This window comes from Sitophilus oryzae, unplaced genomic scaffold, assembly GCF_002938485.1.
Source record: "Sitophilus oryzae breed Bouriz unplaced genomic scaffold, Soryzae_2.0 scaffold_170_pilon_pilon, whole genome shotgun sequence".
NCBI lineage: Eukaryota > Metazoa > Arthropoda > Insecta > Coleoptera > Curculionidae > Sitophilus > Sitophilus oryzae.
In genome coordinates, this window is record NW_022146402.1 from 1,212,936 (window position 1) to 1,240,692 (window position 27,757).

Below are 27,757 nucleotides of genomic sequence, written 5' to 3' on the forward strand. Positions count from 1 at the left end.
CATTTATTTATTTATTTATTATTTATTTATATATTACAAAATCTTGTAATATTTAAAAATTATGTACAATTTTCTAATAGGTAGCTTTCAAATAAAGTCTAAAACAAAGTATTCAAGATGTCACAAAAATTTCGTCTTAGATTTTAGCTGTTAAGATTATAAATATAGTTTATTAGAAATATTATATTATAAGGCAAAAATATTAAAGCTAATTCTCGTCATAAATACTCATCCATTGTAAATTAATTTGCTTAAGTAAGATAAATACACTCAGATACAAAAAAAACGCAACGGAGAATTTTTTCAAGTTTAAAATGTTATACTTTTTTAATTTTAGTCCCATATTCATGATTTTTTTTTCATCATTCAATTCATAGACTTAGTTTTTTTTAAACTTCGATCAGAACTGTGTTTCCATGTTTTCTTTTTTGACTCATAGCAACACATGCCTTGGTTAATTTTTAAGAGCCAAATGAACTTGCCACCAACAATTTGCAATTTTTTCAACTATCATTTCTTTATGATGTTATTTCTTAATATCACGAAGTGACTTAGGTGACTATTGTCGTAATGTCATATCGACACTAATTAGAATTCTATATTAATATTTAAAAAAGCGTTAAAAAGTGACGGTACAGCCTTGGTTTTAATAAATATTAGTAACACTGACAGAACTAAGGATATTAAAAAAATAACTGTCTAACTAAGTCTACAAACAAATAAAAAACTTGTAATAACACTCTTATACTTTGCATTGCTTCCCCGGCAAACCAAACCAAGCGAACATTCATAATTTTCGCCATTTTCAACAAGATCAATGACTTTTGCCCATTCTTCGACACTAAGAACCATATTCAATCGTACACAACAATAATCACTAAAGCCACCTCGTCATTATGAAGAATAACATCAAAAAGTAAGGGTAATTGAAAAAATTTCAAAATGTTTGTTGCAAGTTCATTTTGCTCTTAAAAATTAATCAAGGCATGTGTTGTCATGAGTCAAAAAACAAAATATTAAGGAGACATGGTTTTGACCGAAAAACAATGTTTTAGGAAAGTTTGCTCACGAGATTATCGCACAGGGTGTTTTAAAGATAGGGTAAAAATAACTCTTCGATTAACCCTGTATAATAAGTCCAATACTAAAGCTTATAATAAACTGAGTTTACGAATTAAAGTTTATATATTTATATACAGTTTGCGAAAAAATCACGGAAATAGAGCTAAAAATAAAAAAAATAAAACATTTTATACTAGACCAAGAAATTTTCCGTTGCGTTTTTTTGCATCTAAGTGTATATTAAAAACAGTAAACTACTGTTAGAAAAATAAGTAGAAAGAATAAAACTATTTCCCCTTTTTAATGAATAAATCTCTTTAAGTTTCTTTTAAATAAAGTGTAAGTGTAAAAATAGGAATTTTAGATGACTTTTTCTGTGACAAGAAATCGTTATAACTAAAGGAATTAAACTTCTTATCCTCTTTTAAGTAATAAATAATATATTCCCATTTTCTTTTAAATAATGGTGTAAAATAGGAATTTTAGATGTTTTTTTTTCTGTGGTAAGAAATCGTTATAATGATACATTTTTAATGTTAAATAAATATATTTAAAAAAAATTTTGAACGACTTTTTTTATTTTACCTCTAATACAGAGTGAGTCTTAAAAAAGTGCAAATATTTTCAGAGACAGTAGATCTCGATAAAAGAAGCACTTACTTTCCTAAAGTCCTAAATAACCGAGTAATTCAAGTTTCATTCTTAAAAAATTTTAAGAGCCACCGGATTTTTTCTGTATAGTTCATATCACGTGATTAACCGGCACAGTGTTGCCCACTTTTACATATTTTCTTGTAATCAAAATATTTCAGGAAACAAAAATAAATTAATTATAAATATATAAACAATTATTATTTACATCAACAAAACTCACCTTCTTAGTCGCACATAAAGGACATAAAGGGCCATTACTACCGCTTTCCGGTTCAAAATATTCTAATAGAGTTACTATTAGTTTTTTTACCGCTATTAAGCTATCTTGTACACTTCGCACTAAAAGAGGTGCTAAAAAGAACAATGTTCGACTGCAAGGTCAGCTAGTAAATATTTTTAAGCTTAAAGTATCACAACACAATTCATTTAAACCAAAAAAATCGTAATAGAAAACTGAAGTGTCAAAACGAATGACAATGTTAGAAAATAAATAAATGTGGTAACTTGATATTTTTACAGCAGCTACCACCTGAATTCCCAGCCCGGGGCCGAACATGTCTGTGGTTGGCAACAATGACAACAAAAGAAACAAACAACGCTTTATTCTGCAAAAAGCCAAAACAGCTTCATCGACAAAGCAATCACAAAACAAACAAAAGCACAAAAAAAGATATATACACACAACAAAAAATACACAATACAAATCATACAATTCAAAAAAATTTAAGTCATTATAATTACAAAAAGTACATATGGACAATACAATTGCAGAATAGTAAGCAGTAAATAGATATAATTTCAAGAGTTATAAAATTTTAAATTTTTTAAATACTTGACCTTTGACCAGTGTGTGAGATGATCAAAATTTTAAATCTCCTCCAGTAAGTATGATTTCAGAGTTTTGCGAAATGCGGGAAAGAATGAAACCGACTTGATATTCAAAGGCAGATGATTGTATAGTTTTTTGGCATTGTACAGTATTGAGCCTTTAACTAGTTCTGAGCTCGGGGTTGGCAGATAAAGATCGTGCTCCGCATTCCTAAGTGGATAGTTATGGGATGGCCTTTCGGGAATAGCAGATATGTGCTTGCGGATTAAGCAAACGAATTCAAAAATGAATAAAGAAGGAAGAGTCAGTATTTTGAAATTTTTAAAGAAATTCTGGCAGTGAGTTCTACTGTTCAGTCCCAATAAATATCGAACTGCTCTCTTTTGAAGTCTGAAAATACGATCAAATTTTGTTGCGCAGCAAGTACCCCTGAATGGAAGGGCATAACGAAGATGTGACTCAAAAAGGGCATAATAGGCTATTCTAGAGGTTGATAAGTTAAGCTAAGAATTTAAAAATCGCGCCCCCGATTATGTAGCTAAAAATTGGTATCAGATATATTTGCATACCCTTTAGTCTCGTAACTATAGAGTAAAGCCGTAACCATAGTAATAATCAGGGATTAAGATATTATACTGTAGGAAATTTTGTGGTGAACAGGCAATTTTTGCACATATACACATTGTTAACTGGATAGTTACTTATTGGGGAAAAGAATGGGCATCACTGCCTATTGAGAACGCATGCACTTATAAGGTTTTCTGCCGACTCGCCCTTTGGCGTCGTCTATCGACGAGCAGGCCGAGGTTGCCATATTTCAACCATAAAGCGCTTGCCGCGAGTAATAAACAAATTAACAACCTGTATATGTTACGGTTAAGGTCCGATGTAAGCTATAGTTCAATGTCGACATTACCCGGTCAATCTCGAGAACAACACACAACAAAACAACCAAAAACATAACCAAACCCAAACATTAACCTGTTAATGTCGACATTAACCGGACACCGGACTTTAACCGTAACATATACACAATACAATACAATTCACGATATTCCACATTTTTTTTACGAATTTTTTCAACTATCATTTCTTTGTGATGTTGTTTTTTAATATCACGAAGTGACTTAGGTGACTATTGTCGTAATGTTATATCGACACTAATTAGAAATCTATATTAAAATTTAAAAAAGCGTTAAAAAGTAACGATACAGCCTTGGTTTTAATAAATCTTAGTAACACTGACAGAACTAAGGATATTAAAAAAATAACTGTAATAACTAAGTCTACAAACAAATAAAAACCTTGTAAAAAACACTCTTATACTTTGCATTGCTTCCCCAGCTGTTATAACTGTCTGTAACTGTTGCCACATATACACAATACAATACAATGCACGATATTCCACATTTTTTTACGAAAAAAACCTCATAGACGTGTTACTAGGGTCAAAAAAAACACCCCTAAAAATATAAGACTCACCCTGTATAAATCAACAACCCCATAAAGGTTTACATTAAATTGAAACTCGAATTATATTAAAATCATTGAAAATATAAGTACATAATTAACACCGTGAGGACTATGCTACAGCTCGAAGACTGTGGCCAGTGATAGATAGCAAAAATACTAACCTATTAGAGCACAAAAAGAACCTAGTACGCATAATTGTAGGTGTCATCACTGGAAGCTGTCCCACGGGGGCAAACCTCGTGAGATGGAACATTTCCAACGACGACTACTGCAGAGAATGCGGAGAGAAAGAAGAAACCATAGAGCACCTGCCGTGTCACTGTCCGGCACTGGAATACCGACGTTTTAAAATTTAAGGCAAGGTTTTTTGGAGGGACTAGAGTAAGCAGCGGAAGCCAACATCAGCGACATCGGGAACTTTGCAAAGAACTGGAAGTGCTTTAACGCAAAAAAAAGATGAGAGGAAGGTTTGGTACAATAATACATAATTAAAAACACAAAAAAAAGAAAACATATATTTATAAATCTTAAAAAGCATTACAAACTAATCATTCTTCTTCTCACTGGACACTACAGGCTTTGGTATACTGCTACACGCTACACACCAGAAACCCAACCAATTAGAAATAAAGATTGAGGTTACTACGGTGTATAACCAGTTGCATGTAAATGATCATAAGGCTGTCTAATTAATAGTCTGCACTTAAACGAAATTCTTAAGTTTTATTACATCAGCTATAGATAACCCATGCACTGGTGTAACACCCTGTAGACTGTAGACCTTGTTCGAGACACCATTTATTTGAATAAAGTTCTTAAAACAGCCCGCAAATCAAAATTAACAAATGTATGTAAAACATGTAGATCATACCATGATAAATTATGATCGTCATACAAGTAAAACGAAATAAGTTGACATACAGGGTGAATTTTAAATAAGCGCAAATATTTTCAGGGCTGGTGATCATATATTACCCTCTACCGTTTTATAAATAAGTCCTAAATAACAGAGTAATTCAAGTTCGAAAAGTTTTAAAGAAATGTATTTTTAAAAAATTTTGAGAGCCACGGGATTTGTTCTGTATTGGCATCCCTTTCAGTGCCGTAACCATGGTAAATATTTGCACTTATTCAAGACTCACCCTGTATTACAAAATCTTGTAATATTTGAATATTTGTGATGTATATTATGATGTATAATTTTCTAAAAGGTAGCTTCGAAGTAAAACTTAAAACAAATTATTCGAGATGTCACAAAAATTCGTCTTAGATTTTATATAGTTTATTAGAATTATTATATAAGGCAAAAACATTAAAGCTAATTCTCGTCATAAATACTCATCTATTGTAAATTAACTTGCTAAAGTAAGATAAACATATATAGCAAAGAAAAATAATTAGAAAGAATAAAACTTTTTCCCGTTTTTAATGAACGTTCTTTTAAATAAAGTATAAGTGTCAAAATAGGAATTTTAGATAACTTTTTCTGTGATAAGGAATTGTTATCACTAACGGAAATAAACTTGTTATCCTCTTTTAAGAGCCGGTTCTAGAAAGCAAGTATACAGGGTGTTTCAAAAAACATGTGACATCTCTCGTGGGGAGATTCCTCACGTAAAAATAAGATTTATTTTTCATATCAACATGGGTTCGATTCTGCTTTGTTTCGTAACTACATGGTATTAAAGTCTTAATAATCTTTCGATTTATTATAATTTTCTTCCAAGTACATTTAGTGATTTGAATGAAATTTTGAAGTAAAAGTTACTATATGTGCTACATATTTTAATGCTAAAAAAGTGTCGACATATTTATCAGTGACGTGCATATGGGCTATCAGTGGAATATTTTTCAAAAAAAACATGTGCGCCACTGAATTCGTCATTGCGTCAACATCAGCGACATCGGGAACTTTGCACTTTGTTTGGTACAATAATACATAATAAAAAACACAAAATATAAAGAAAGAAAACATATATTTATAAATCTTAAAAAGTATTACAAACTAATCATTCTTCTTCTCACTGGACACTACAGGCTTTGGTATACTGCTACACGCTACACACCAGAAACACAACCAATTAGAAATAAAGATTGAGGTTACTACGGTGTATAACCAGTTGCCATAAATCATAGAATCTGTAATACTGTATAGAATCGATTGCTCGGTAGCATCGACGGCTCTGAACAGCACCTCTTTTGCATCCTCCTGCTTGAACATCAATTTAGTGTTAACGAGAACGACGATAAAAAGAATAGTTGCCGGATGGACAATTAACCAAAATAATTTTTGGATAGCACTGTAATACCTGCAATTAATTACATCATTAGTTAATCAGAATTAATTTTTTAAAGTCTCCTATAAAGCTATAGTGTATACCTTTGAATAAAAAGACTAAGGAAGGAGTATATCAAAAATCTTAGATCCACCGCGATGGGACTCAAATATGGCCGACTTAAATTCCGGTTTATTAGTGCCGTTGTAATTTTATTTAAAAAGTGTAAAACTATGACGTGGGGTAGACTCAATAATTTGTTGTTTCATTTGACGTTGTGAATAAATTTTGGTAGTTAATTAAAATTGTTATAAAAATATATAATTTTAATAAAAATAGATAAGTTATAATATTGTTTTATTTAATCTTTGACAAGTAGTAAATAAAAGCAAAAATGCAAGAAAAAATATATAATTAGTTAATTTAAGTGAATTTCATAAATGATCGGTTTACTACACGTATGTATATTATACAGACCGGACCACCGTAGTAGTAACATAGGCAGAACCGGACGAATTAGCGTATACCCGTCCGCCGGATAAAAAGCAGGCGAAAAAATGCGATAAAATAAAAATAGGTAGATATGTGATAAGCATGTTTCAGAATTTGTATTTATTCGTGTTTTAATAGCCAAAACGAATACATAAATTCTCGCGACAGCTCTCGTGTAAAATTTATTTTTTAAGTAAAATAATGGATGTTTACGAAGTTCGTGAGAAAATTCAATTGTAAAATGGTATTACCAAAATAGATATATACAAACAATTTTTCCACAAACTTTTGTAAACAGGCCAATTCCATCTTTACCTACTATATCAAGAGTTATTATTAATTTTGAAACACAAGGGTGCGTGTCCCCACAAAAACACAAAAAGCCTGATTGTGTTGATTAATGAAGAACAGGAGATCCGCGATAGCACAAATGAACACTTGCTTTAAGTGTTCATTTGTGCTATCGCGGATCAAAATCCCCCATTTTCAAATAATCAAGTTGCTGAGGTAAAATACAAAGTGTATGGTCATAATAGGGCTAATAATCTGGATGAGCTTCAAGTAAAAATACGAGAGGCTTTCCAAACTATTAGCCCTAATATGTTAGCCAATGTCAGACGGGGATTTTACGACCGCCTAGACTTCTGTCTAGCACAAGAAGGTGGTCTTTTTGAACACTTGTTATAACTTTTTTTTACTTGAGTAATATTTTATTTTTTTTAATTTTATTGATGTATTTTTTAATTTTGGAAATGAGTTTTGGGTTTAGAGAATTTATTTATTTTTAGTTTTGGCTTGTAAACACACTCAAATAATAAATATTTAAGTATTTTTATTTTAAATGTTTCCTTAAGTAAAGGTAAACACTTAAAATGAAAATAATAAATACTCGGCACTCCTCGTGTCGTATTCCTAGTCTGTCACGACCGACCCGTCCAAGTACAACTTCAACTGCCTACTGCCTGACAAGCCGACTAGCCGGCAGTGAATCTCGAGTACGAACGCAGTCAGGTAAACGCAAATTCGTCCGGCAACTTGCTATGTTACTAGTAGCCTGGTCTTCTCTGTACTGTTACTGTACACTAGCGAAAAGTTATTCCATTATTTCACTCTTTTTTTGACCGAGATTAGTGTCACAATAGTGTCATTGTTACAGTCGCAATAGTGTTACTGTTAATTTAAGTTCTGCCACAATTTCCTTCTTGATTTACTACCTTTATACAATTATCAGTAGTAGAATAACTAATAAATAACATAAAATAAGCTCAGTAAAGACTGACAAATCCACAAAATTTCAAATCAAATTTAAATGTGTCAAATGAATCGTCAAACAGAATTGTCAAGGAGTCCTTTTTCCGCCCACCATGCATGAATACATGGATAGCATTATGCTCCTTCCTTAATCTTCTTATTCAAAGGTTTATACCAATTAAACTTTTTGTCACGTGATTAAGCTGAACCGGCACAGCGTTGCCCACTTTTACATATTTTCTTTTAATCAAAATATTTCAAAAAACAAAAATAAATTAATTATAAATATATAAACAGTTATTATTTAATTATAAATATATAAACAGTTATTATTTACATCAACAAAACACATCTCCTTAACAGCACTTAAAGGACATAGAGGGCCATTACTGCTGCTTTTTCGTTTAAAATATTCTAATAAACTTGCGATGAATTTTTTACGGCTATCTTATACACTTCGGACTAAAAGAGGTTCTAAAAAGAACAATGCTCGCCAGCAAGGTCTGCTAGTAAAAATTTTTAAGCTTAAAGTATCACAACACTATACAGGGTGTTTCAAAACAAATGCGAAAAACTTCAGGGGGTTATTCCTTATTCAAAATAAAGGGTAGTTTGCAGTTTAAACGTTGGGTCAAAAGTCAACCATTAGGGAGATATCGCGGTACAAAGATGACGGAAAAATAATGTTTTTATTTTTATCTTGAAAACGAAAAGAGATAGACTAATGAAATTTTATGGAACCATTACTGTTATGAAAACACACTTTCTGGTAATTTTTTCATTTTTTTAAAATGAGTGGAAGGGGTTGAAATAAACTGCCCCTATCATTCTTGTTAACGAAATTTAAAGAAAAATCTTCTGAAACACATGCAAAAAAATTAATTTGGATAGTTTAGTTTGTTTAGAAACTTTTTTATCTCTTGTATTTTTTTGATAAAACTCACCAATTTGAAATTAAAAAATAAAATGTAAAGCATTACATGTCAGGACAAAAAACATTTTTAGATTAAGAATCTAGTGATAATAACGATAATAATAATCATCTAGATAATAACGTATTGCAGTAGAGTAATGTCAAATAAAATAATATTAGGAACATCCTAAAAAGTAACAGCGGCCGACAAGATTTTTTCCTAAAAAAATTACAGCAGCCCACTAGATTCTTGATCAGAAAATGTTTTTTGTCCTGACATGTAATGCTTTACATTTTATTTTTTAATTTCAAATCGGTGAGTTTTATCATAAAAATACAAGAGATAAAAAAGTTTCTAAACAAACTAAACTATCCAAATTATTTTTTTTGCATGTGTTTGATAAGATTTTTCTTTAAATTTCGTTAACAAGAATGATAGGGGTAGTTTATTTCAACCCCTTCCACTCATTTTAAAAAAGTGAAAAATTTACCAGAAAGTGTGTTTTCATAACAGTAATGCTTCCATAAAATTTCATTAGTCTATCTCTTTCCGTTTTCAAGATAAAAAATAAAAACATTATTTTTCCACCATCTTTGTACCGCGATATCTCCCTAATGGTTGACTTTTGACCCAACGTATATGAAGCAAACTACCCTTTATTTTGAACAAGGGATCACCCCCTGAAGTTTTTCGCATTTGTTTTGAAACACCCTGTATATTTAAACCAAAAACTCGTAATACAAAACTAATGACAATGTGTCAAAACGAATGACAATGTCAGGAAATAAATAAATAAATGTGGCAACATGACATTTTTTACAGCAGAACTACCACCTGAATCCCTAGTGGGAAATTTAAATTCCAGTTAGTCAAACCGGCGCTGAATATGTCCATGGTTGCCAACAATGAATTTATAAATCGCACCCTCGAGTACGTAACTAAAAGTTTAATTGGGGGGTATCAAGAATATAAAAATCAATCAGTAACATAAAAAAATTTAAATTAACATTAAAAAATAGGTACTTCAATTGAATTTTGGCTGTCTTGACGGTAATCATTTTGCTGAATAAACTAGCAGGTCATCATGATTTAAATAAAAAACGATGTACTTAAACAGCCGTTAAACGGTAGCCCACTAAAATGCCGTTAATAGGTATTGTGACGTCGTTCATGTCGGCGGAAAGTAATGCCTAGCTATAAGCATTTTGCAAGAGCACCTGTGGCTCCGTGGCTGAGGCTATCGCTTCGTGAGCGAATGGCCCGTGGTTCAAATCTCACGCCGACCATGACTTTTTTATATTTTTTTTTACTTATAGCGTGATCTTATTGCATTGGTTTCACTTTTTTTGGTTGGATTGGTTTAGTTATTTGGCGGGTTGGTTAGCGTGGTTATTTGGAGGGTGTTAATTCATTGGTTAGTTGGTTATTTCGTGACGCTGGTTGGTTTTTACTAATTTATATTTGTTTTTTATATTTTTTTTATCAGTGTCGAGGTTAGTTGCGTTGGTTAAGTTGGTTATTTGGTGGGGTGGATAGCGTTGGTTAGTCCTTATAAAATTCCTATATTTCATAAAGCCGTCAAGTGCGTCACATCAACGACGTCATACCTATTAACGGCATTTTATTAAGCTACCGTTTAACGGCAGTTTAAGTACAGCCAATAAAAAATATAGAGTTAAGACATAAAAACGACAATTATTTTGATTTAAGTCTTTTTAAAATTATTTAACACAAAAGAAAATTATTTAAGTCAAAGACTTAAGATTTAATTCATTTAGACTTTATGTTGAAATTGGCATAAGATTTTTATTTCATTTTGATTTTAGAAATGATAAGACCCTAGATCAGTTGGTTTTAAAATCCCCATATTAAAAAAAAATGTTAAATGTTTCCATCAAAAATTCCAATCGTTTTTGTATAAAAAAAATGAAAAAATACTGCCTTTTATTTGTGCTGCAACATTTACCAAAAGAAGTAGGTACCATTAGTAGCGTTAAGGGCACTAAAGAGCATTTAGTTTAAGAAAAATTTAAATTAATTTTAACAATTTGGTGTTGGTTGTTATCCTAGGCCATATATACTTATAATCTAAGAGCTAGCAACGTTTTCGAGAAAGTATCTTAAGACGTCCGGCTCTTTGATATATCTTTTACTATGCTCTCTGGAACAGCATGCGGTCTGGCTGCCGATACCCGTTGCGTTCACTACTGCGCATCGGAAGAAGATCCTATATTTTTTTATTTAGTCCTATAAATTCTAGTATTGAATATAAATCGAACATGTCTCCATAGCGCAGTGCGTAGAGTTTCCGACCACGAACCGATGATTCAGAGTTCGAATCCTGGTCAGGTCAAAAACTTTTTTATTTTATTTTAGTTTATATTCTGATAGTAAAGTATTAAATAATTCTGTGAATTAAATAAAAACAAATATTTAATACTTTACTACCAGAATATAAACGAAAATAAAATAAAAAAGTGTTTGCCCCGACCTGGATTCGAACTTTGAATCATCGGTTCGTGGTCGGAAACTCTACGCACTGCGCTATGGAGACATGTTCGATTTATATTCAATACTAGAATTTAAAGGACTAATAAAAATATAGGATCTTCTTTCAATGCGCAGTAGGGAACGCAACGTTTACCGCCAGCCAGACGGGCCGCATGCTGTTCTAGAGAGCATAGTAAAAGATATATCAAAGAGCCAGACATCTTAAAATACTTGTTTTTCCGACGTTACTAGCTCTCGTACTATTACGTGGATATATCAACGCCATAAGTTTAGCATTAAAAAATATGTCGCCAACATCACGACATGCCATTTTCAAACCTTCTTTATTGCACTTATAAAACGTTCAATAGGTTTGTCTTGCTCGAGGACCTTACTTTAGCCCCCCCCATGCGCATTAAAAGTTGCACATATTTCCAAAATAATCACAATTTTATACGGTTTAGAAAGTACAAATTATACATTGTTATGGAAACCAACTTTTCATTGTCATCATATTGTCATAATCTTATTTCCATTGTATAACGACGCTTGTTTTTTGCTTTTTTTATTTTAAAAATTGTATTAATTACTCTTTTATCGATCGCTTTTATATAGCCAAGGATGCAAGTGTGTTCAGTGAGAAATTAATTTTAAGTTTGTGCAACTATATTTCTATTTTTTTCGTTGGACTTTCTAAATGCTCGGAAAAATGACTAGAAAGTGTTTAGTGTGTGAAAGTTCTAATATAAAGGTTCCCGAATTATCTTTTCATAGGCAAGTAAAGTATTCAGTTGTTCTTTTATTTATATTAAGCCACACGCATACTTTCTGGTTAGATTTCCTGAGAATATTGATATTCGTACGGAGCGACTAAATGTATTTTTTATATAATTTAATTTTTGCGACAGTAAACATTCAATTTATTGTTCAAATATAAGCATTTTACAAATTAAATTTTTAAAATGAATGTTCAAATTTGGCGCGCGGACGATAGGTCCTCGACAAGGATAGATAGAGTAGAAGTACCGCGTGTGCAACAAAAAAAGAAGATAAATGGAAGTCGTTGATATGTTTGCGACAGTTTCCATAGTGACTTACTTATCCACGTAAGTATATATTATGATCTAGGGTTAAGACTTAAGATTTATGTCTTTTTCAAACTGACTTGTAGCAGCTAGCGGACAAACGTTACATTACAGTGCTAGGTTCTAGTCAATCTCCACTTTTAAAAGAACAATTTACAGAAAAAAAAACACTAAAGATCATCTCAAAAAAATTACAGGATAAAAAATAATTTCTTACTTGCAAGTGGTAGGCCGGATTAAGAGAGCAAACGGGACACTGAGTATTCCACAAATTATCCCTAACGAGAAATTATTCATAGCTAGACATATTAATGCTGTTCCCAACTCCAACAAGGAAATGATGCACAAGAAGTCCATGCTCGCAGAGCATCTTCTCAAACGTCCCAATACAAACGGTATAAATAACGTACTCAAAATAACTCCCAATAAACAAAGTACCACTGTATGGCTTACGTTAACCTCAAAATTGCTGGCTAGTGGTATAACCAGCTCAGGCAAAGCAGTTAGAAAAGCTCCAGTTAAATGCATAGTTACACTTAATATTATGACTCCTAGGTAGTTTATGTTTGGGACTGTATTGCCCACTATGGTACCTACAGCTGAAAAAAAAAATGTTAAATTAGGATGATTCTAGAAATTTCAATCTCTGGTTATTTTAAACACAATTTAAAATTAAACTCTTTGAATAAAAAGATTAGGAAAGGAGTATATCAAAAAACTCAAACGCGATGGGGATCAAAAATGGCCGACTTAAATTCTGGTTTATCAGTGCTGTTCTAATTTTATTCAAAACGTGTAAAAACATAATTGTAGCAGTTTTCTACGAAACTTTACTACGAACGAAAGAGAAGAGAGAGAGAGAGAGAGAGACGCGTCTCTAGCGCGATCTTAATTATACAAAAATTAATGCGTGGCAACTTAGGCCGATGTTCAGAGAGGACTGTGTTTTTGTCGCCCTGAAGCCCCTAGAAAGTTGAACCAAAAAGGGCATTTATATGACCCGACAATTTTTGTAGTTTTGTGTAAAACAGATGGCCCCAAATAGAGAGTTCTAAAACATGTGCGGTTCAAATCGATTTTGAACAATAATGTTTTATTTTACGTTGTCAATAAATGTTGGTAGTTATTAAAATTGTTATAAAATATACAGGGTGACGCACCTCATTCGCCTCGGTTGATTATACGAAAACGGAAAGATGTAGAAACAATTTTTTTATGGGTATATGTAGAGAGGCAATGTGCATAATTTAAAATTAGTTTGAAATGTACAGAGTGTGTCAAGACTAAGATCCATAACAAAGTTATATTTTTTCTTATGGAACACCCGGTATTTTATTTCATTTTTGGATTGTTGGACATAAAATAAGGCATTTATTATAAGGGTTTAATATATTTAAATGCTTTGGTTCTTGAGATATTTAAAGATATTTAAATATGCATGCTATAATAAAAATAGTTTGTCAACACCCTGTACATTACTTTTCAGAGTTAATACTTAAGCCGGAGTCTCATGCATCCGAAATCCGATGGTACGACATCCGAAATTTGAAGTTATCGTGTAAAATAAAAATAGCCTGTCACATACATCCGAAAGTTCGTTCCGAAATTTGACAGTTTTGACATTTAGACCTGTCATTCCTATGTATTATTATTATGTATTATTCCATGTATTATTGGAGAAATACTTATAAAAATAACTTCCCCGCCAATATCCGAAATTGCCCACTTCCCACTAAACTTGATTTTAAAAACCAATGTTTTCAAAAAAAGTGAGGTTAAAAAACACGATATCGTACAAAAGTTAAACGAAATTTAACTTTACTTACTTACTTACTTACGACGTTGGACGATTAGTTAAAAATATCGGATAAAAATTGGTGTCAAAATATTTCGACCAATAGAAGCACCGTCGGATCGTCGTGTCATCGGATTTCGGATGCATGAGACTCCGGCTTTATGCTTACTTTGAAGCCAGAGAAATAAACTTCTAACGACTAAAAGTCGAAGCAGATTTAAATGCCCTTTCAAACTATATTAAGGTTTCCTATACCTATCTGGCTCAGATTTTGAATAAAAAGCGATTTTTCAATAAAATGGCTATCAAGATGGCTGGTGTCGTCATGGCAATTTGCTAGTGACAGTTAGTAGCTATTTTCAAAATCGACATTAGTTTATGGACTTTATTTAAATTTATAACAGTTTATTTTTATTTAATTTACCTACAATAGTTTAATAAGTAAGTATTTATTATTTTACCAAAAAAAAATAAAGAAGTAGTTCTTTGATTTATATTACAATGATGCCAATTAAGGCAAATTCATTTTCTTCACTTCCAACGACAGGTTTTTGCCTAATAGGTTTTTCATATACCACACTATTTGCTCTGCAAAATAGGAAAATGAGTTTTTCAAAGGAAATGTCAAGAAAATTCCTATTTGGATATCTTTGTGCATAAACCCTTCAAGCCAACAAGCAATTGTCCTCACAAAATAAAATCACTAGGAACATATCCATTCCTTCCGCCAGTAGATACTACTTTATTTTTCTTGATAAAATAATAAATACTTACTTATTAACCTTATTGTAAGCACATTAAACAAATATAACCTGTTATAAATTTAAATAAAGTACATAAACTAATGTCAATTTTGAAAATAGCTACTAAGTGTCACTAGAAATTTGCCATGGCGACACCAGCCATCTTGATTACAATTTTATCGAAAAATCGCTTTTTATTCAAAATCTGAGCCAGATAGGTGTAGTAAACCCTAATATAGTTCGAAAGAGCATTTGAATCTGCCTTGATTTTTTTTTTGAAAAAATATAGGATGTTTCGTTTGAAATAACGAAGTTTTTATATAAAATAAATCCTTAAAATAGATCAGCATGTATAAATTTTAGGAAGCAATAACATTTTTCAGTAAAGTTTGTTTCTTTGGCTTGAAAGTCAGTAGTAGTAAAGTAAAGTCAACTATCAGTAGTAGAATAAATAATAAATAACATAAAATAAGCTCAGTAAAGACTGACAAATCCACGAAATCTCAAATCAAATTGAAATATGTCAAATGAATCGTCAAACAGAACTGTCAAGAAATTGTCAACCCTAGGGCCCTACCCAAGGACTGTATATATTCTAAAGGACTGTTCGATCGCGTCAAATCGCCGCTGTCGCATGTCGTAGTCGCCGTGAAATGTTACGTCACGCGCTGACCAGCGCTCCACAGTGCGGCGGATGGTTATTCTAGCGGGACAAAATCTCAAGAGCAATGTTTGGGACTTAAAATCTAAGAACGTAGCAAATGGTCTAATATATAGCAACTATATGGTTAAATTTATTTATTTATTAACAACTTAATTTATTAATAAATAAATACAAGATAATAAAACTATGATATTATTTGTACATGACACACAAAAACCGTATTGTAAACTATTGCCAAATACATAAAATTATGATATCAAAAAACTCTTTAGCAGTTTTTTTTAATTAATTTGTAATCTTGTGACACCCTCTATAATTTATTTTAAAAAAATATATTTTATTTTGAAAATAATAAATAAGATAGATATTTTAATTTTAATTTTAACACTCGGTAATTGTAAATTCATATATAGTAAGTATCTAAGACAATTTTTAAACTCAGTGCCTTTTGATGGAGTTGTTTTATTTTTATACTATCCGATTGAAATGAATCTTTTGGGCATTCACCTGTTAAGCTTGAACTCCCTGTGACTGTGACTACCTGTGTTGGTACCTATTGGTAACTCAAAAGATCTACATCATTCAATATATCGATATTTGAAAAAAAAAAGTGAAAGTTTGATATCTGTAGAACAAAGGCACGAAGGATTTTAACAAATAACATATGTATAGTAGAAAAGTACATACCTTTGGCAATCTTCAACATAATTTGGCTTTCTAATAAAATGTATAAGCACTTGTAAATATTTTGTTTTTGTATGATCTCTGCCTTGCTGAGCAGAAAACGACCAAATTTGGTTGATAAAAATGTATCGAAATACAAAGAATATTCATGCATTTTTGTATCAATTGGAATGTCTACTATTTATTCTTATCAGTACACATTTTTTGGCTTATTTCTAACCAAACGCTTATGTCCCGCTAAATTTATCTTTCAGCGCACTGTGCGCTCGTCCGTCAAATGCAAAAATAACTGTCACTGTCTAAAATCTTTAGCGCCAACTTCAACTCGGTCAGTAGATGACGTAAAAAAACTGACAGTGCAGGAAGATAGGAATCGAACTATCCTTATCTCTAAAAAAAAATCCTTAGGCCCTACCTCCGTCTACCATGTATGAATAATACACGGATAGTATTATACTCCTTCCTTAACCTGCTTATTCAAAGATTATACTACACAAGAATCAACAAGTTTTTTGTGAAGGTTCCATTACAGAAAAAATCTAGGAAAAACAGAAAACTAAAAAAAACAATTTTTTTAAATGCTACTGGATTTAGAATTTAATAATTAATAAATCATTTTAAAATAATAAACGTCTCAGGGCTTTTTGTGTGGACCTGGTGTCCAACAAAGAATGGACGCCGGCTGTATCTTAGAGACTACACATCGTTCAATAGTAGGATAAAAATGCTAATAAGTAAATCCAAGAGAAATCGTGGTGGCCAAGAGAAATCGCTGAAAATTATTTTCAAGTTCGCAAAATGTCCGCTAAAAAAATGCTATTTCTCTATTCAAGTACACAAAACATCCCCCTTTAGAACTTTTTCTTTAATGGTCATAAGCGGGAGTAAAAGACCAACCGCCCGAACAAACACTAGAGGCACCATCGGTCAACAAATGGTGTAAAAATTGTGAAAATTTAATCATCCAATTTTGACACAAGGGGTCGCGCTTAACTTTTTTAATTTTAATTTTAATTCAATATTCATTGTTTTCAAACTATATTATTAGATTTTGTTGTATTTTGTGAATGTATAAATGTTTTCTTAGTATAAAGTTGCATTATATTAATTTAAATTATATTATATACACATTTAAAATTCAAATATTATGACATAGGTCAGTTGCCGTCTAAAATGTCATCTTGATATCAAAAAGTTAGTTATTGTCAGAAATAGTTAAAATCATGTTAAAATATTAAAATTTACAAGTTATAATTAGGTATTTTATATTATTTCAAAAACAAAAACATAATGGTACCGCGTAATGTTGATATGCAAAGGTCCAAAACAAAAAGTGCCGTTATATTTTTCAGTTTTCGTTGTCAGCCGCGGAAGTTTCAGTTATTTTAGTGTTGTCGGATATTTTTATTTGTGAAATAGAAATATTGCGTTTGGATTGCAAAACTAAAAGTGGAAGTTTTATTGCAATGTAAGTAAGCGTTTGTCCATTTTATAATTTACTTTTTTCATACCTACGACAAATATACATATATTGAAATTTTATAATTTGTTTTATTAAAAAATGTTAGAAAACAAGCTTGTAATCCTGTAATTGACATAATTGTTATGTAATATATTCCTTTTAAATGTAATATATTACTACAATTAAAAAAATTTAAATTTAAAAGATATATTAAAAGTATATACAGGCATTAATTGAATTTTTAGTGTGCGAACAAACACGAGAGGCGCTTTATTATTTACTTTCATTTCTTAACATGACAGACGAAGTTCTAAAGGGGAATGTTTTGTGCTCAAGTACCTAATATTTCCACTTAAATCTCAAATAATGTGGTGAATATAAAATAGTTTAAAAATGCCTATACCTCTGGCAGATTCATCTCTCCAAAAAAGTTTTATGGGTATTTCGCCACTGTAATCTGGGGATAACAACGTCAACGGTTTTTGTAGACGTTATCTGTTTTAAAAAACTAAAGTGTTCTCGAATAGTTGAATTTAGATATTTTAAATAGTTTTTAGGGTTCTGTACCCAAAGGGTTAAAACGGGAACCCTATTACTAAGACTTCGCTGTCCGTCCGTCCGCCCGTCTGTCACGAAGGTCTATCTTATGAACCCTTATAGCTAGACAGTTGAAATTTTCACAGATAATGTATCTATGTTGCCGCTATAAGAACAAATACTAAAAACAGAATTAAATAAATGTTTATAAATAAAAAAGTACTGTCACTAAACATTATCTTTTAAGTAAGAATTTTACATAGAATCTTTCAAGTCCTCGGTGGCCGCGTGGTTAAAGCGTTAGGACTTTACACTGCTATGTTGGAGCGTTGGAACCGTAGTAAGGTAGGTTCGAATCCTAGTCATGGTGACTTTTTTTTAATCGTTTTTTTTTAATTTTTACATATTTTTACACATTTATTTTTACTTTTTACATATTTATTATTGATTAATACGATTTTTTTGTCCGGTAGGCAAATTTGTGTATTGGTAAACCACTGCTGACAATTAGTCTCCGTTGAATTAACGCCAGCAGTGTTTACAAAAAATAACTATTTTATTTTGTAGATTTTCTTACAGTGGCGATATACGCATAGGACTTTTTTGGAGATAAAAAAACTTTATAATTTAACCAATTATTATCCTAAGTTCGTTATAATCAATTTAAGTTAGCTTACCTTCCGACTGCTGAGTTTCTTTCTGATTAGTTTCATGTAACTGACACCATTTTGCACAAGCTTTTATTATCAAAGCGGCCGCAATAAGACATATTGCAGGCATGTACAATCCTAAAATTGCCAGTTAAAAAAATAAATAAATCTAAATATTTAAACTAGATAAATCACCAAGTTCAATAATTTTTTAAGAGTTTACCAGATATGTTTAAAAAATGCGTTAAATTAAGGCTTCTTTGTATTATGACAAATAAATAATTCCTAGTGGAAATTATATACAGGGTGGCGTAATGGCGGAGTAGATGTAGGTTAATTTAGACCATTTATTTTTTAATTTATATAATTTTACAGTGCCCCCAAAAAAAGTTAGTTGAATTTTTTGTAATGAAACATCCTATATATTAATCGATTTTCGGATTCTAGGAACAAAATAAAGGTGAGTTTTGTTAGAGAAGCATATTAGTAAAATGTAAGATTTTTGACATAATTAACATTTTCTAAAAAATTTTGAAATTTCAATAAAAGCTGCCTAAATTGCAATTTACCCGGTATAGCCTAATATGTAGTTAAAATAACCATTGTACATTAATCAAATTAAAACTTGACCCGAAAAGTTATACAGAGCGGGACAAAATTAATATTGAACATTGGTCACTTTTAAAAGCAAGTTACTTTTTTAAATTGAACACCCAGTATATTACTCCGATATTCAGTGAATAATTCATGTCCATTCAAAATATTATTAGGGTTGCCTACCTCTAGGACAAAGACTTTCCTAGATATTTTCATTTTTATGATGTCAGTGTAAGTAGATATTTATTATTTGATAAAATCTAGCTGGCTGTAATACGTCTGACGCTCCTTCATCATAGCTGTGAAGTATGACTTTTTTAGGGACACTCTATAGAACTCTATAATATATTCTTAAAAGATGCTTTAATTAACCTACATATGAACACAAAATTTCATTTGAATACAAATTGTTGTTCGCCTTGGAGACCCCGCATGGTATGAGTGGCGCCACCCTGTATACAGGGTGGTCCGAACGTATTCCGGAAACTTCGGCAGCATATTCTGCAGATAAAAATAAGTAAAAGAGTTCGTATAAATCTAAAAGTTTCGGAGATACAGGTTGTAGATGTTTCATTTTTATAACGTCAATATTTCAATGAAAATTTGACATCTAAATCAAATTTCTCATGTCAAAAAACTCTCATACGCTAATTTTCATCCAAATATTGACGTTGCTTCAGAAATTAGTTGAAAAAAATCGAACTAAAAATGAAACTTCACCTTGTATCTCCGAAACTAAGCATTTTAGGACATACATTTATACGAACTTAATTTTATCCGCAGAACATGCTGCCGAAGTTTCCAGAATACAGTTCGTATCGAACTTGGGGAAAAGATTTATCTGAACAGAAAAACGAAATAAATTGTACCTATAGAAATATATCTATCCGGCGACGGTAACAGATAAAAGAAGAAACTCTGATGAAATCTTTCCAGTAGATTATTCATGCTCCGAAATATCCCTTCAATTACTCTGCCGATAGTCAAGAATCCAACTCTAGCTCCATTTTTTGACTGTTCAAATCCTTCCAAGGTTAAGGCTTGTATGCCAAAACGTAAGAACAGGCCGTGGTTACCATTTGGAATCTGTTATATTAATGATTCAACAATTATACAGGGTGTTTCGAAAAACATGTGCCATCTATCGTGGGGAGATTCCTCACGTAAAAATAAGATTTATTTTTCATATCAACATAGGCCCGATTCTGTTTTGTTTCGTAGCTATAGGGTGTTCAAATCTAAATAATCTTTTGATTATAATTTTCTTCCAAGTACTTTTAGTGATTCAAATGAAATTTTGAGAGTGAAAGTTACTATAAGTGGTACATATTTTAATGCTAACAAAGTGTCGATAAATTCATCAGCGACGTGCATATGAGTTATCACTGCAATATATCTAAAAAAAAAACGTGCGCCACTGACTTATTTTCTTTCAATATCAAAATTGTGTAGGCTGTTTAATGCCAATTAAAAATTATTTCTAGGTATTTTGTCGAATTCGGCCCCCTTGATGAGATAAACGCAACTTTATTAATCACAATTAATATAATTAAAATAAAAATAAATGGGAGGGGGGAGTGGGTTAAAATTTAAAAAAATCGTAACTGCAAAATTACAGTAGCTAGCGAAACGCGGTTTTCAATTTAAGATTAGGAATAATATTTGCAACAAAATTTGTAATAACATCAAAATCAGTCAAAGTCGCAGTTTTTGAGATAAAAAAAATTGGAAAAATTCCTTTACTTTGAAACTAAAAAAACTGCCTAACTTTTTATTAACATATTTTAGTATGGGCGACTATACGTGCCTCCCGGCGCCATTTTTTTTTAAGTTACTATTAGACTTGGATCAAGGCAAATTAATAAAATTGCGTTTATCTCATAAAGGAGGCCGAAATCGACAAACTTTTAATTGGCATTAAACGGATATCAAGATACAACTTTTAACTGGCATTAAACGGCCTACACAATGTTGCTATCAAAAGAAAAAAGTCAGTGGCGTACGTGTTTTTTTTTTTCGAAAAATATTCCAGTGATAACCCATATGCACGTCCCTGGTGAATATGTCGACACTTTTTTAACACTTCATTTATAACCTCAAAATTTCATTGGAAACGCTAAAAAAGTACTTGCACGAATTATTATAATAAATCGAAAAAATATTAAAACTTTAACACCCTGTAGCTAGGAAACAAAGCAGAATCGGACCTACGTTGATATGAAAAATAAATCTTATTTTTACGTGGAGAATCTTTCCACGAGAGATGGCACATGTTTTTTGAAACACCCTGTAGATAAAATGTAAAACAGAATAAACTGATTAAAAATATAAAGAAGATAAAAAAAAATATTTTATCTATGAAATGTAAAAAAGTCGGTCTTTTTGAAAATATAATTCAAGATATGTAGATACAAGGTAATTCAAATTGAACCCCCATCAATAGGATCTCGAAAAATATACAGGGTTCGGCAAAAGTGAGTCGGGCATCTGTAGGTACTAGAATAAAAAATTTAGGATTTTTTTTTAAGTGCGAACCTAAAGTATTTATTAGAATGTATTTCAGAAAAATATTTTAACTTCTACAGGATGGCTCAAAAACGTGTGAGCGGATCCAGATGATTTTTTTTAACTGGAACCCCCTGTATATTATTGCATTTTTTGGCTTCCTTTCAGATCACTTTATATAATCCTAAGATATGAGTAAATATATTTTGATAGTTTCAGAGATATTGATAAATAAATAAAACATATATATAATTTCCAGCCTTTAATAAAAAATTATTAAAAATACAAGAACTGTCTTGAAATCAAAACAATATTAGGGGTTTACTTTAGATGGTCTGTACTTACTTTGCTGTAAATATCGTAATCTTAAATCATACAGGATGTTTTTTTTAAGAGAGGCTGAAAAATATATTTTTGTTTACTTATTTATTAATATTTCTGAAACTATCGAAATATATTTACTCATATCTTAGGAGATATCTGGAATGAAGCCAAAAATGCAATAATATACAGGGTGTTCTAGTAAAAAAAATCATCCTGATAAACTAACACTTTTTTGAGCCACCCTGTAAAAGTTAAGATACTTTCCTGAAATACGTCCTAGTACACGCTTTAGGTTTGAACTTAAAAAAACATGTTTTAAATTCTAGCAGCTACAGATGCCCGACGCACTATTGCCGGACCCTGTATAAAGATACTTACCCCAGTCGACTGAGTGCTAATCATTGACAGCATATTCTTAAAATAATATTTCCACTCTTTGTACATATTACGAATGTACTTTATCCCCTTCCCTTTAAAAGTATAATAAACACCCTCTTTGGCACATATTTTACTGGCTAAATTGACTAGGTCCAAGTTAGGCAACTGACCATTCAGACTTTCGATTTTAATGTCAATATTTCCTACAACAGCCAATTAAAATATTGTTGTAATATATTTAGGTACCGTAATAATTTCATACCAATTTTGGTACTATGTAGTTCCAAATTTATGGCGGCTTGAATAGCACCAGCCCGGCCTTTTAAATCGCCATGTATTAAAGTTCCTTCGTTGCCACAAGTTACCCCATAGTAAGCCTCTAACCAGGCTTGTACACCCAACTGTTCATGATCAGTAACAAGAAATATTATGTCTTTGGCCCAATACTTCCCTCCTAGAGTCAAAATAAGAAATTTTATGACAATATAATATAATACGTTAAAAACGATAAAAAACAATGGGTCTTTAAGTTAATTATACAGGGTGGTCCGAACTGTTTTCCGAAAACTTCGGCAGCATTTCCTGCAGATAAAAATAAGTTAAAAAGATACAGGGTATAGAAGTTTCATTTTTATTTCGATTTTCTCCAAATAATTTCTGAAGTAACGTCAATATTTGAATAAAAATTGGTGTCTGGACAGTTTTTTGACACGAGAAAGTTGATTTTGATGCCAATATGACTCCTACTTGTAGAGGGCGCCACCTAGATATTTTTTAACTGGTTTGAACATTAATAACTTTACGTCCGTACCTGTATAAAACTACTGAGTAAAAATATACATTTACGACATTTTGTAACGGAGAAAATATTGCAAAAACCTGCATTGGCTTAGGCTAGGTGAGCTTGCGTTAGGCCTGTCGTTTAACGCGCGATAGCTTCCAATCGAGAGATCTAACAGCATATACCGAGGGGTGTCTCACTCGGGTAAAAAATGTACAGGTACTGCCAAAATATCCTTCCACTGCTAAGCGACTGCCAATGACTATGAAGAAGACTGCCTATGACTGCCATGTAATTATTATAGGCGACTGCCATAAGACTGCCAATGACTGCCAGCGACTGCCAAGAAAATGTACATGTAATTCCAACAGTGAGACACCCCTCGGCATATACATTTACGACATTTTTTACATATAAAAGGTTTCTTCGTAAAAATCGCTAGGAGTAATGGTTTTCAAGATATTTTGAATAGAAATGATCAATACCTGTCATCATTGACATAAATTAAACATGTTGACTAAATAGTTACTAGACTGAAATCATCAGTTTGAAATGTTTTTGTGCCAAAAGTTCAACAGAAACTGTTTTATCATAATTTTTTCTTTGAACCTGTATAAAACTACTGAGTAAAAAAACATACATGTACGACGTTTTTTACGTAAAAAAGGTCTCTTGATAAACATCGCTACGAGTAATGGTTCTCGAAATATTTGGAATCGAAATTATCAATACCTGTCATCATTGACATAAATTAAACATGTTAACTAAATAATTTTTTGTGCCAAAAGTTCAACTGTTTTATCGTCATTTTTTCGAAGAAAAATTTATGATTAATTTAAAAAAATAAAAAGTTTGGTTTGACAGTGTCCTGTTAAAAACCCCGTGACAATCCGAAGATTGTTCTTACTCAGACCCAGGAAGATCTGTGATTTTTCTTGATCATAAGCCCTCAGAAACTTCTTCGAGTGTCTTAGACCATTGCAAGATTTCCATTCCAGGTTGCGGATGGAATCTTCCAAGTTCTTGAGTTCCGCCTTGAGTTGGTTACCACTTGGAAAGCAGAACGGTTCTGGTCCAGTTAGTGGAGTGTTCGCTCCTTTCCTAGCTAGATTATTTGCTTTTTTATTGCCTTCTATCCCTTGGTGAGCAGGCACCCAGTGTAGGAGGACTTTGTTTTCTTTGGCTAATTTATTCAGCTTCTCTATGCATTCTTTGACCAATTTCGAATTGATTGATACTGAGTTGATCGCCTTTAATGCTGCTTGACTATCAGATAAGATGGCTATTTCTTGTTTCCGATAGTTCCTATCTAAGATAAGTTGTACGCATCTCTCGATAGCGTAGATTTCTGCCTGTAGGATACTAGGGTAAGTGCCCATTGGTTCGGAGTAATTAGCTCTCGGCCCAAACACTCCAATCCCTGTTCCCGTATTGGTTTTGGAAGCATCAGTATACCAAGTTATGGTATGGTCTTTTAAATGCTGAGCAAGCGTTTCGCTCTTCCAATCCTTCTTATTGCTCAATACTACATTGACATGTTTGTCAAAGTTGTACGTTCTTGGCATATCGTCCACTGGGTGTTGCAGGAGTGGTATTTCCTTTTTGAGGGTGTTCCAAGCCCCTGATCTGACAATTCTCCCAGTACTAATTCCGTTAGTGACCATTCTAATCATTGTCGCATTGGCACATCTACCAATGACAATGTGCAGTGGTGTTAGATCTAGAATGACCTCCATTGCTGCTGTTGGACAGGTTCTCATGGCTCCTGAAGCGTGAATTAACCCACTATTAATCCATTTTTTTCTCGTTTATTATTATATTACTGTTTTCTTAAGGATAATTGTATTTTTCCAAGAAAGTACATTTAATTTTGAACCGTATCAGTGCCATTTTATAGTTAATAAATTCTATAATACTATGGAAATTCGTGTTCTTTATTGTTTTAACATAACCTCATATTACTTATCCCTATATGTATTCTTTTATGTAATTATACGTATAGTAAACGCGTATATACTTACTCAGAAAGACACAAATATCCTTTGAACAGAGTAATATAATAAAAAATTAAGAAAAATTAGATTATCCCATTATATTCTTGCTTTCTTTGAATTTTGCGACACTGACCTTCCACTACATGACGTCACACTAATGGAGCGTATTAAAACAGTTCAAAATCAGCGTCCTCTATCAGATATTTAAATAGTCAACATTTGACCTACATTTAAACAGATCAGCTGATTGAATTTTTAGGTTATCAAATTTGTTTGAGATTTTACTCAAAACAGTAATTCTCTGACAAAACTAAAAAAATGGGCAAATGTAAGGTAAACCTGTAAAAATACTTTTATTATTCAAATAGAAATATCAATGATCTTGCGATATTGGACTTCCTCGCACTAATGGGCACCCCTGTATATTTTAAGAGATATGAGACTATTAATGAGATCATGCACATTATTTTTTTTACTGATTAGTTAAATTCCTGTACACTTAAAAAAAATTGAATATATTCGTTATGATTGTCTGCATAGTTAACAAAATAGTTTGGAGTAAAAATCTCAAATTAAAACCTAATATGGAGCATTTTTTGAACACTGGGCCACCCTGTATAAAATATTTCTTCAATGTGGAAAATTAGGTTAATTCCTTTTTGTCTATTTACTCTGTACTGAGTGTTTTTTAAATACATTTTTATATTATTTCTGTAATTTAATAAACAAATAAATGAAAAATACCTATTACAGTCTCTGTTAACTACTGCAATATAATGTATGTTTAAATTATATTATCACTTTTTAATAACAAAATCATACTACTTAGCAAAATGCAACTAGAAACATACATAAATAGTATGGTTTACACCATTTTTGTTTAAGACTTTTTTATTTACTTAATGGCATTCTTACTTACTAACTGCAAATTTGGCAAAAGCTAAGGCTATAGCAATAGATGGTAGAGTTGGTGGATATATACTGGATGGTGGTCTATAAGGTACACTTAAAACCAATGCTTCAGTACTCGAAGCTCTTGGGGCTCTCAATATACCATAAACATTTTTTCCTACGTATTTCTGCAACAAGATTGTTAAATTTTTCTTTGGGAGTGTTTATGCAAAATAAAACATATTTGGTTTCAAGCGATGAACTATATTATAATATATATTTATGGCTTTTCCTCTGACATCTTCAAAAGTATCACAACATAATAATTTTTAATTATTATGTTGTGATACTAATTATTAAATGTGTGTAATTGTGATACTAATATTAAAATAATCGTTATTTATAATAATAAATTTATTTCCTAAAGTCATGACTGATGAACAAGTCAAAATAAAAACAAAAAAAATTTGATACAAGATATGCCAGTTTGGACTTACCTCTTTTGGGTTCAGAGGAGACTTTAAAGTAAAATTATGCGTATAAGCATCTAAACCAATTTGAGAAAACTTTGCCAAGAGCCACGGATAAGGAATGGAATTATCATACTTGTCTGTTTCATCGACTAACTCTTCGTAATATCTCATAGCTGCTTTGTCTTCTTGGAACATGGATTTAACTAAGCCGGGGAGTAAGGCATTTTCAGAGAAATACGTGTTAGCATTAAGGGAAGGCGAAGCTAATGCACAAAACCAAAAAATTCCTCCCACATACAAAAGGACACAGAACTTCTTATAAAATCTGATCAGTAGTTTTGTTAGTTTGCCCTGTCCACTACGGGGGTCTGTTAGAAGACCCATTTTAGGTACAATTTAATTCACAAAATTCATAAAAACATTATTATTTCACTGAATTTTACGTTAATATCTCTAACAATCCCGATAACAATCACTAATAAAAACAAAACTCTAGAGAGGTTAGGTTGGTTAGGTCTCATTCTGACAGCTCTCTTCTTTTAAAAATATTGACCTTGGCACAAATATATATGATTCTCATCATAGAAATGATAATCGATGACATTTCCCATATAATTTTACAAAAACACAGCGATCTTCGGTACCCGATCTTCATTTCATAGCCATCGCTGACGCAATTAATATCGATGTTTTCAAAGCATTAATTTTGAACATCCCTAGTTTGTACCATAGATGAAAATTTTCATCCACAAA

At 31.7% G+C, this 27,757-nt stretch overlaps 1 protein-coding gene across 1 annotated transcript; it reads right to left on the reverse strand.

Moving 5' to 3' along the window:
• Positions 1-5,977: 5,977 nt before the first annotated feature.
• LOC115881244 (glycosylphosphatidylinositol anchor attachment 1 protein) lies at positions 5,978-27,531 on the reverse strand. Its single transcript, XM_030898662.1, has 8 exons — positions 27,029-27,531; positions 26,560-26,719; positions 23,128-23,319; positions 22,866-23,068; positions 20,528-20,744; positions 19,089-19,199; positions 12,744-13,125; positions 5,978-6,327 (listed from the first exon to the last, which is right to left on the reverse strand). The coding sequence occupies exons 1-8, from the start codon at positions 27,386-27,388 to the stop codon at positions 6,024-6,026; spliced, it is 1,929 nt and encodes a 642-aa protein (XP_030754522.1). The 5' UTR covers positions 27,389-27,531; the 3' UTR covers positions 5,978-6,023.
• Positions 27,532-27,757: the final 226 nt, after the last annotated feature.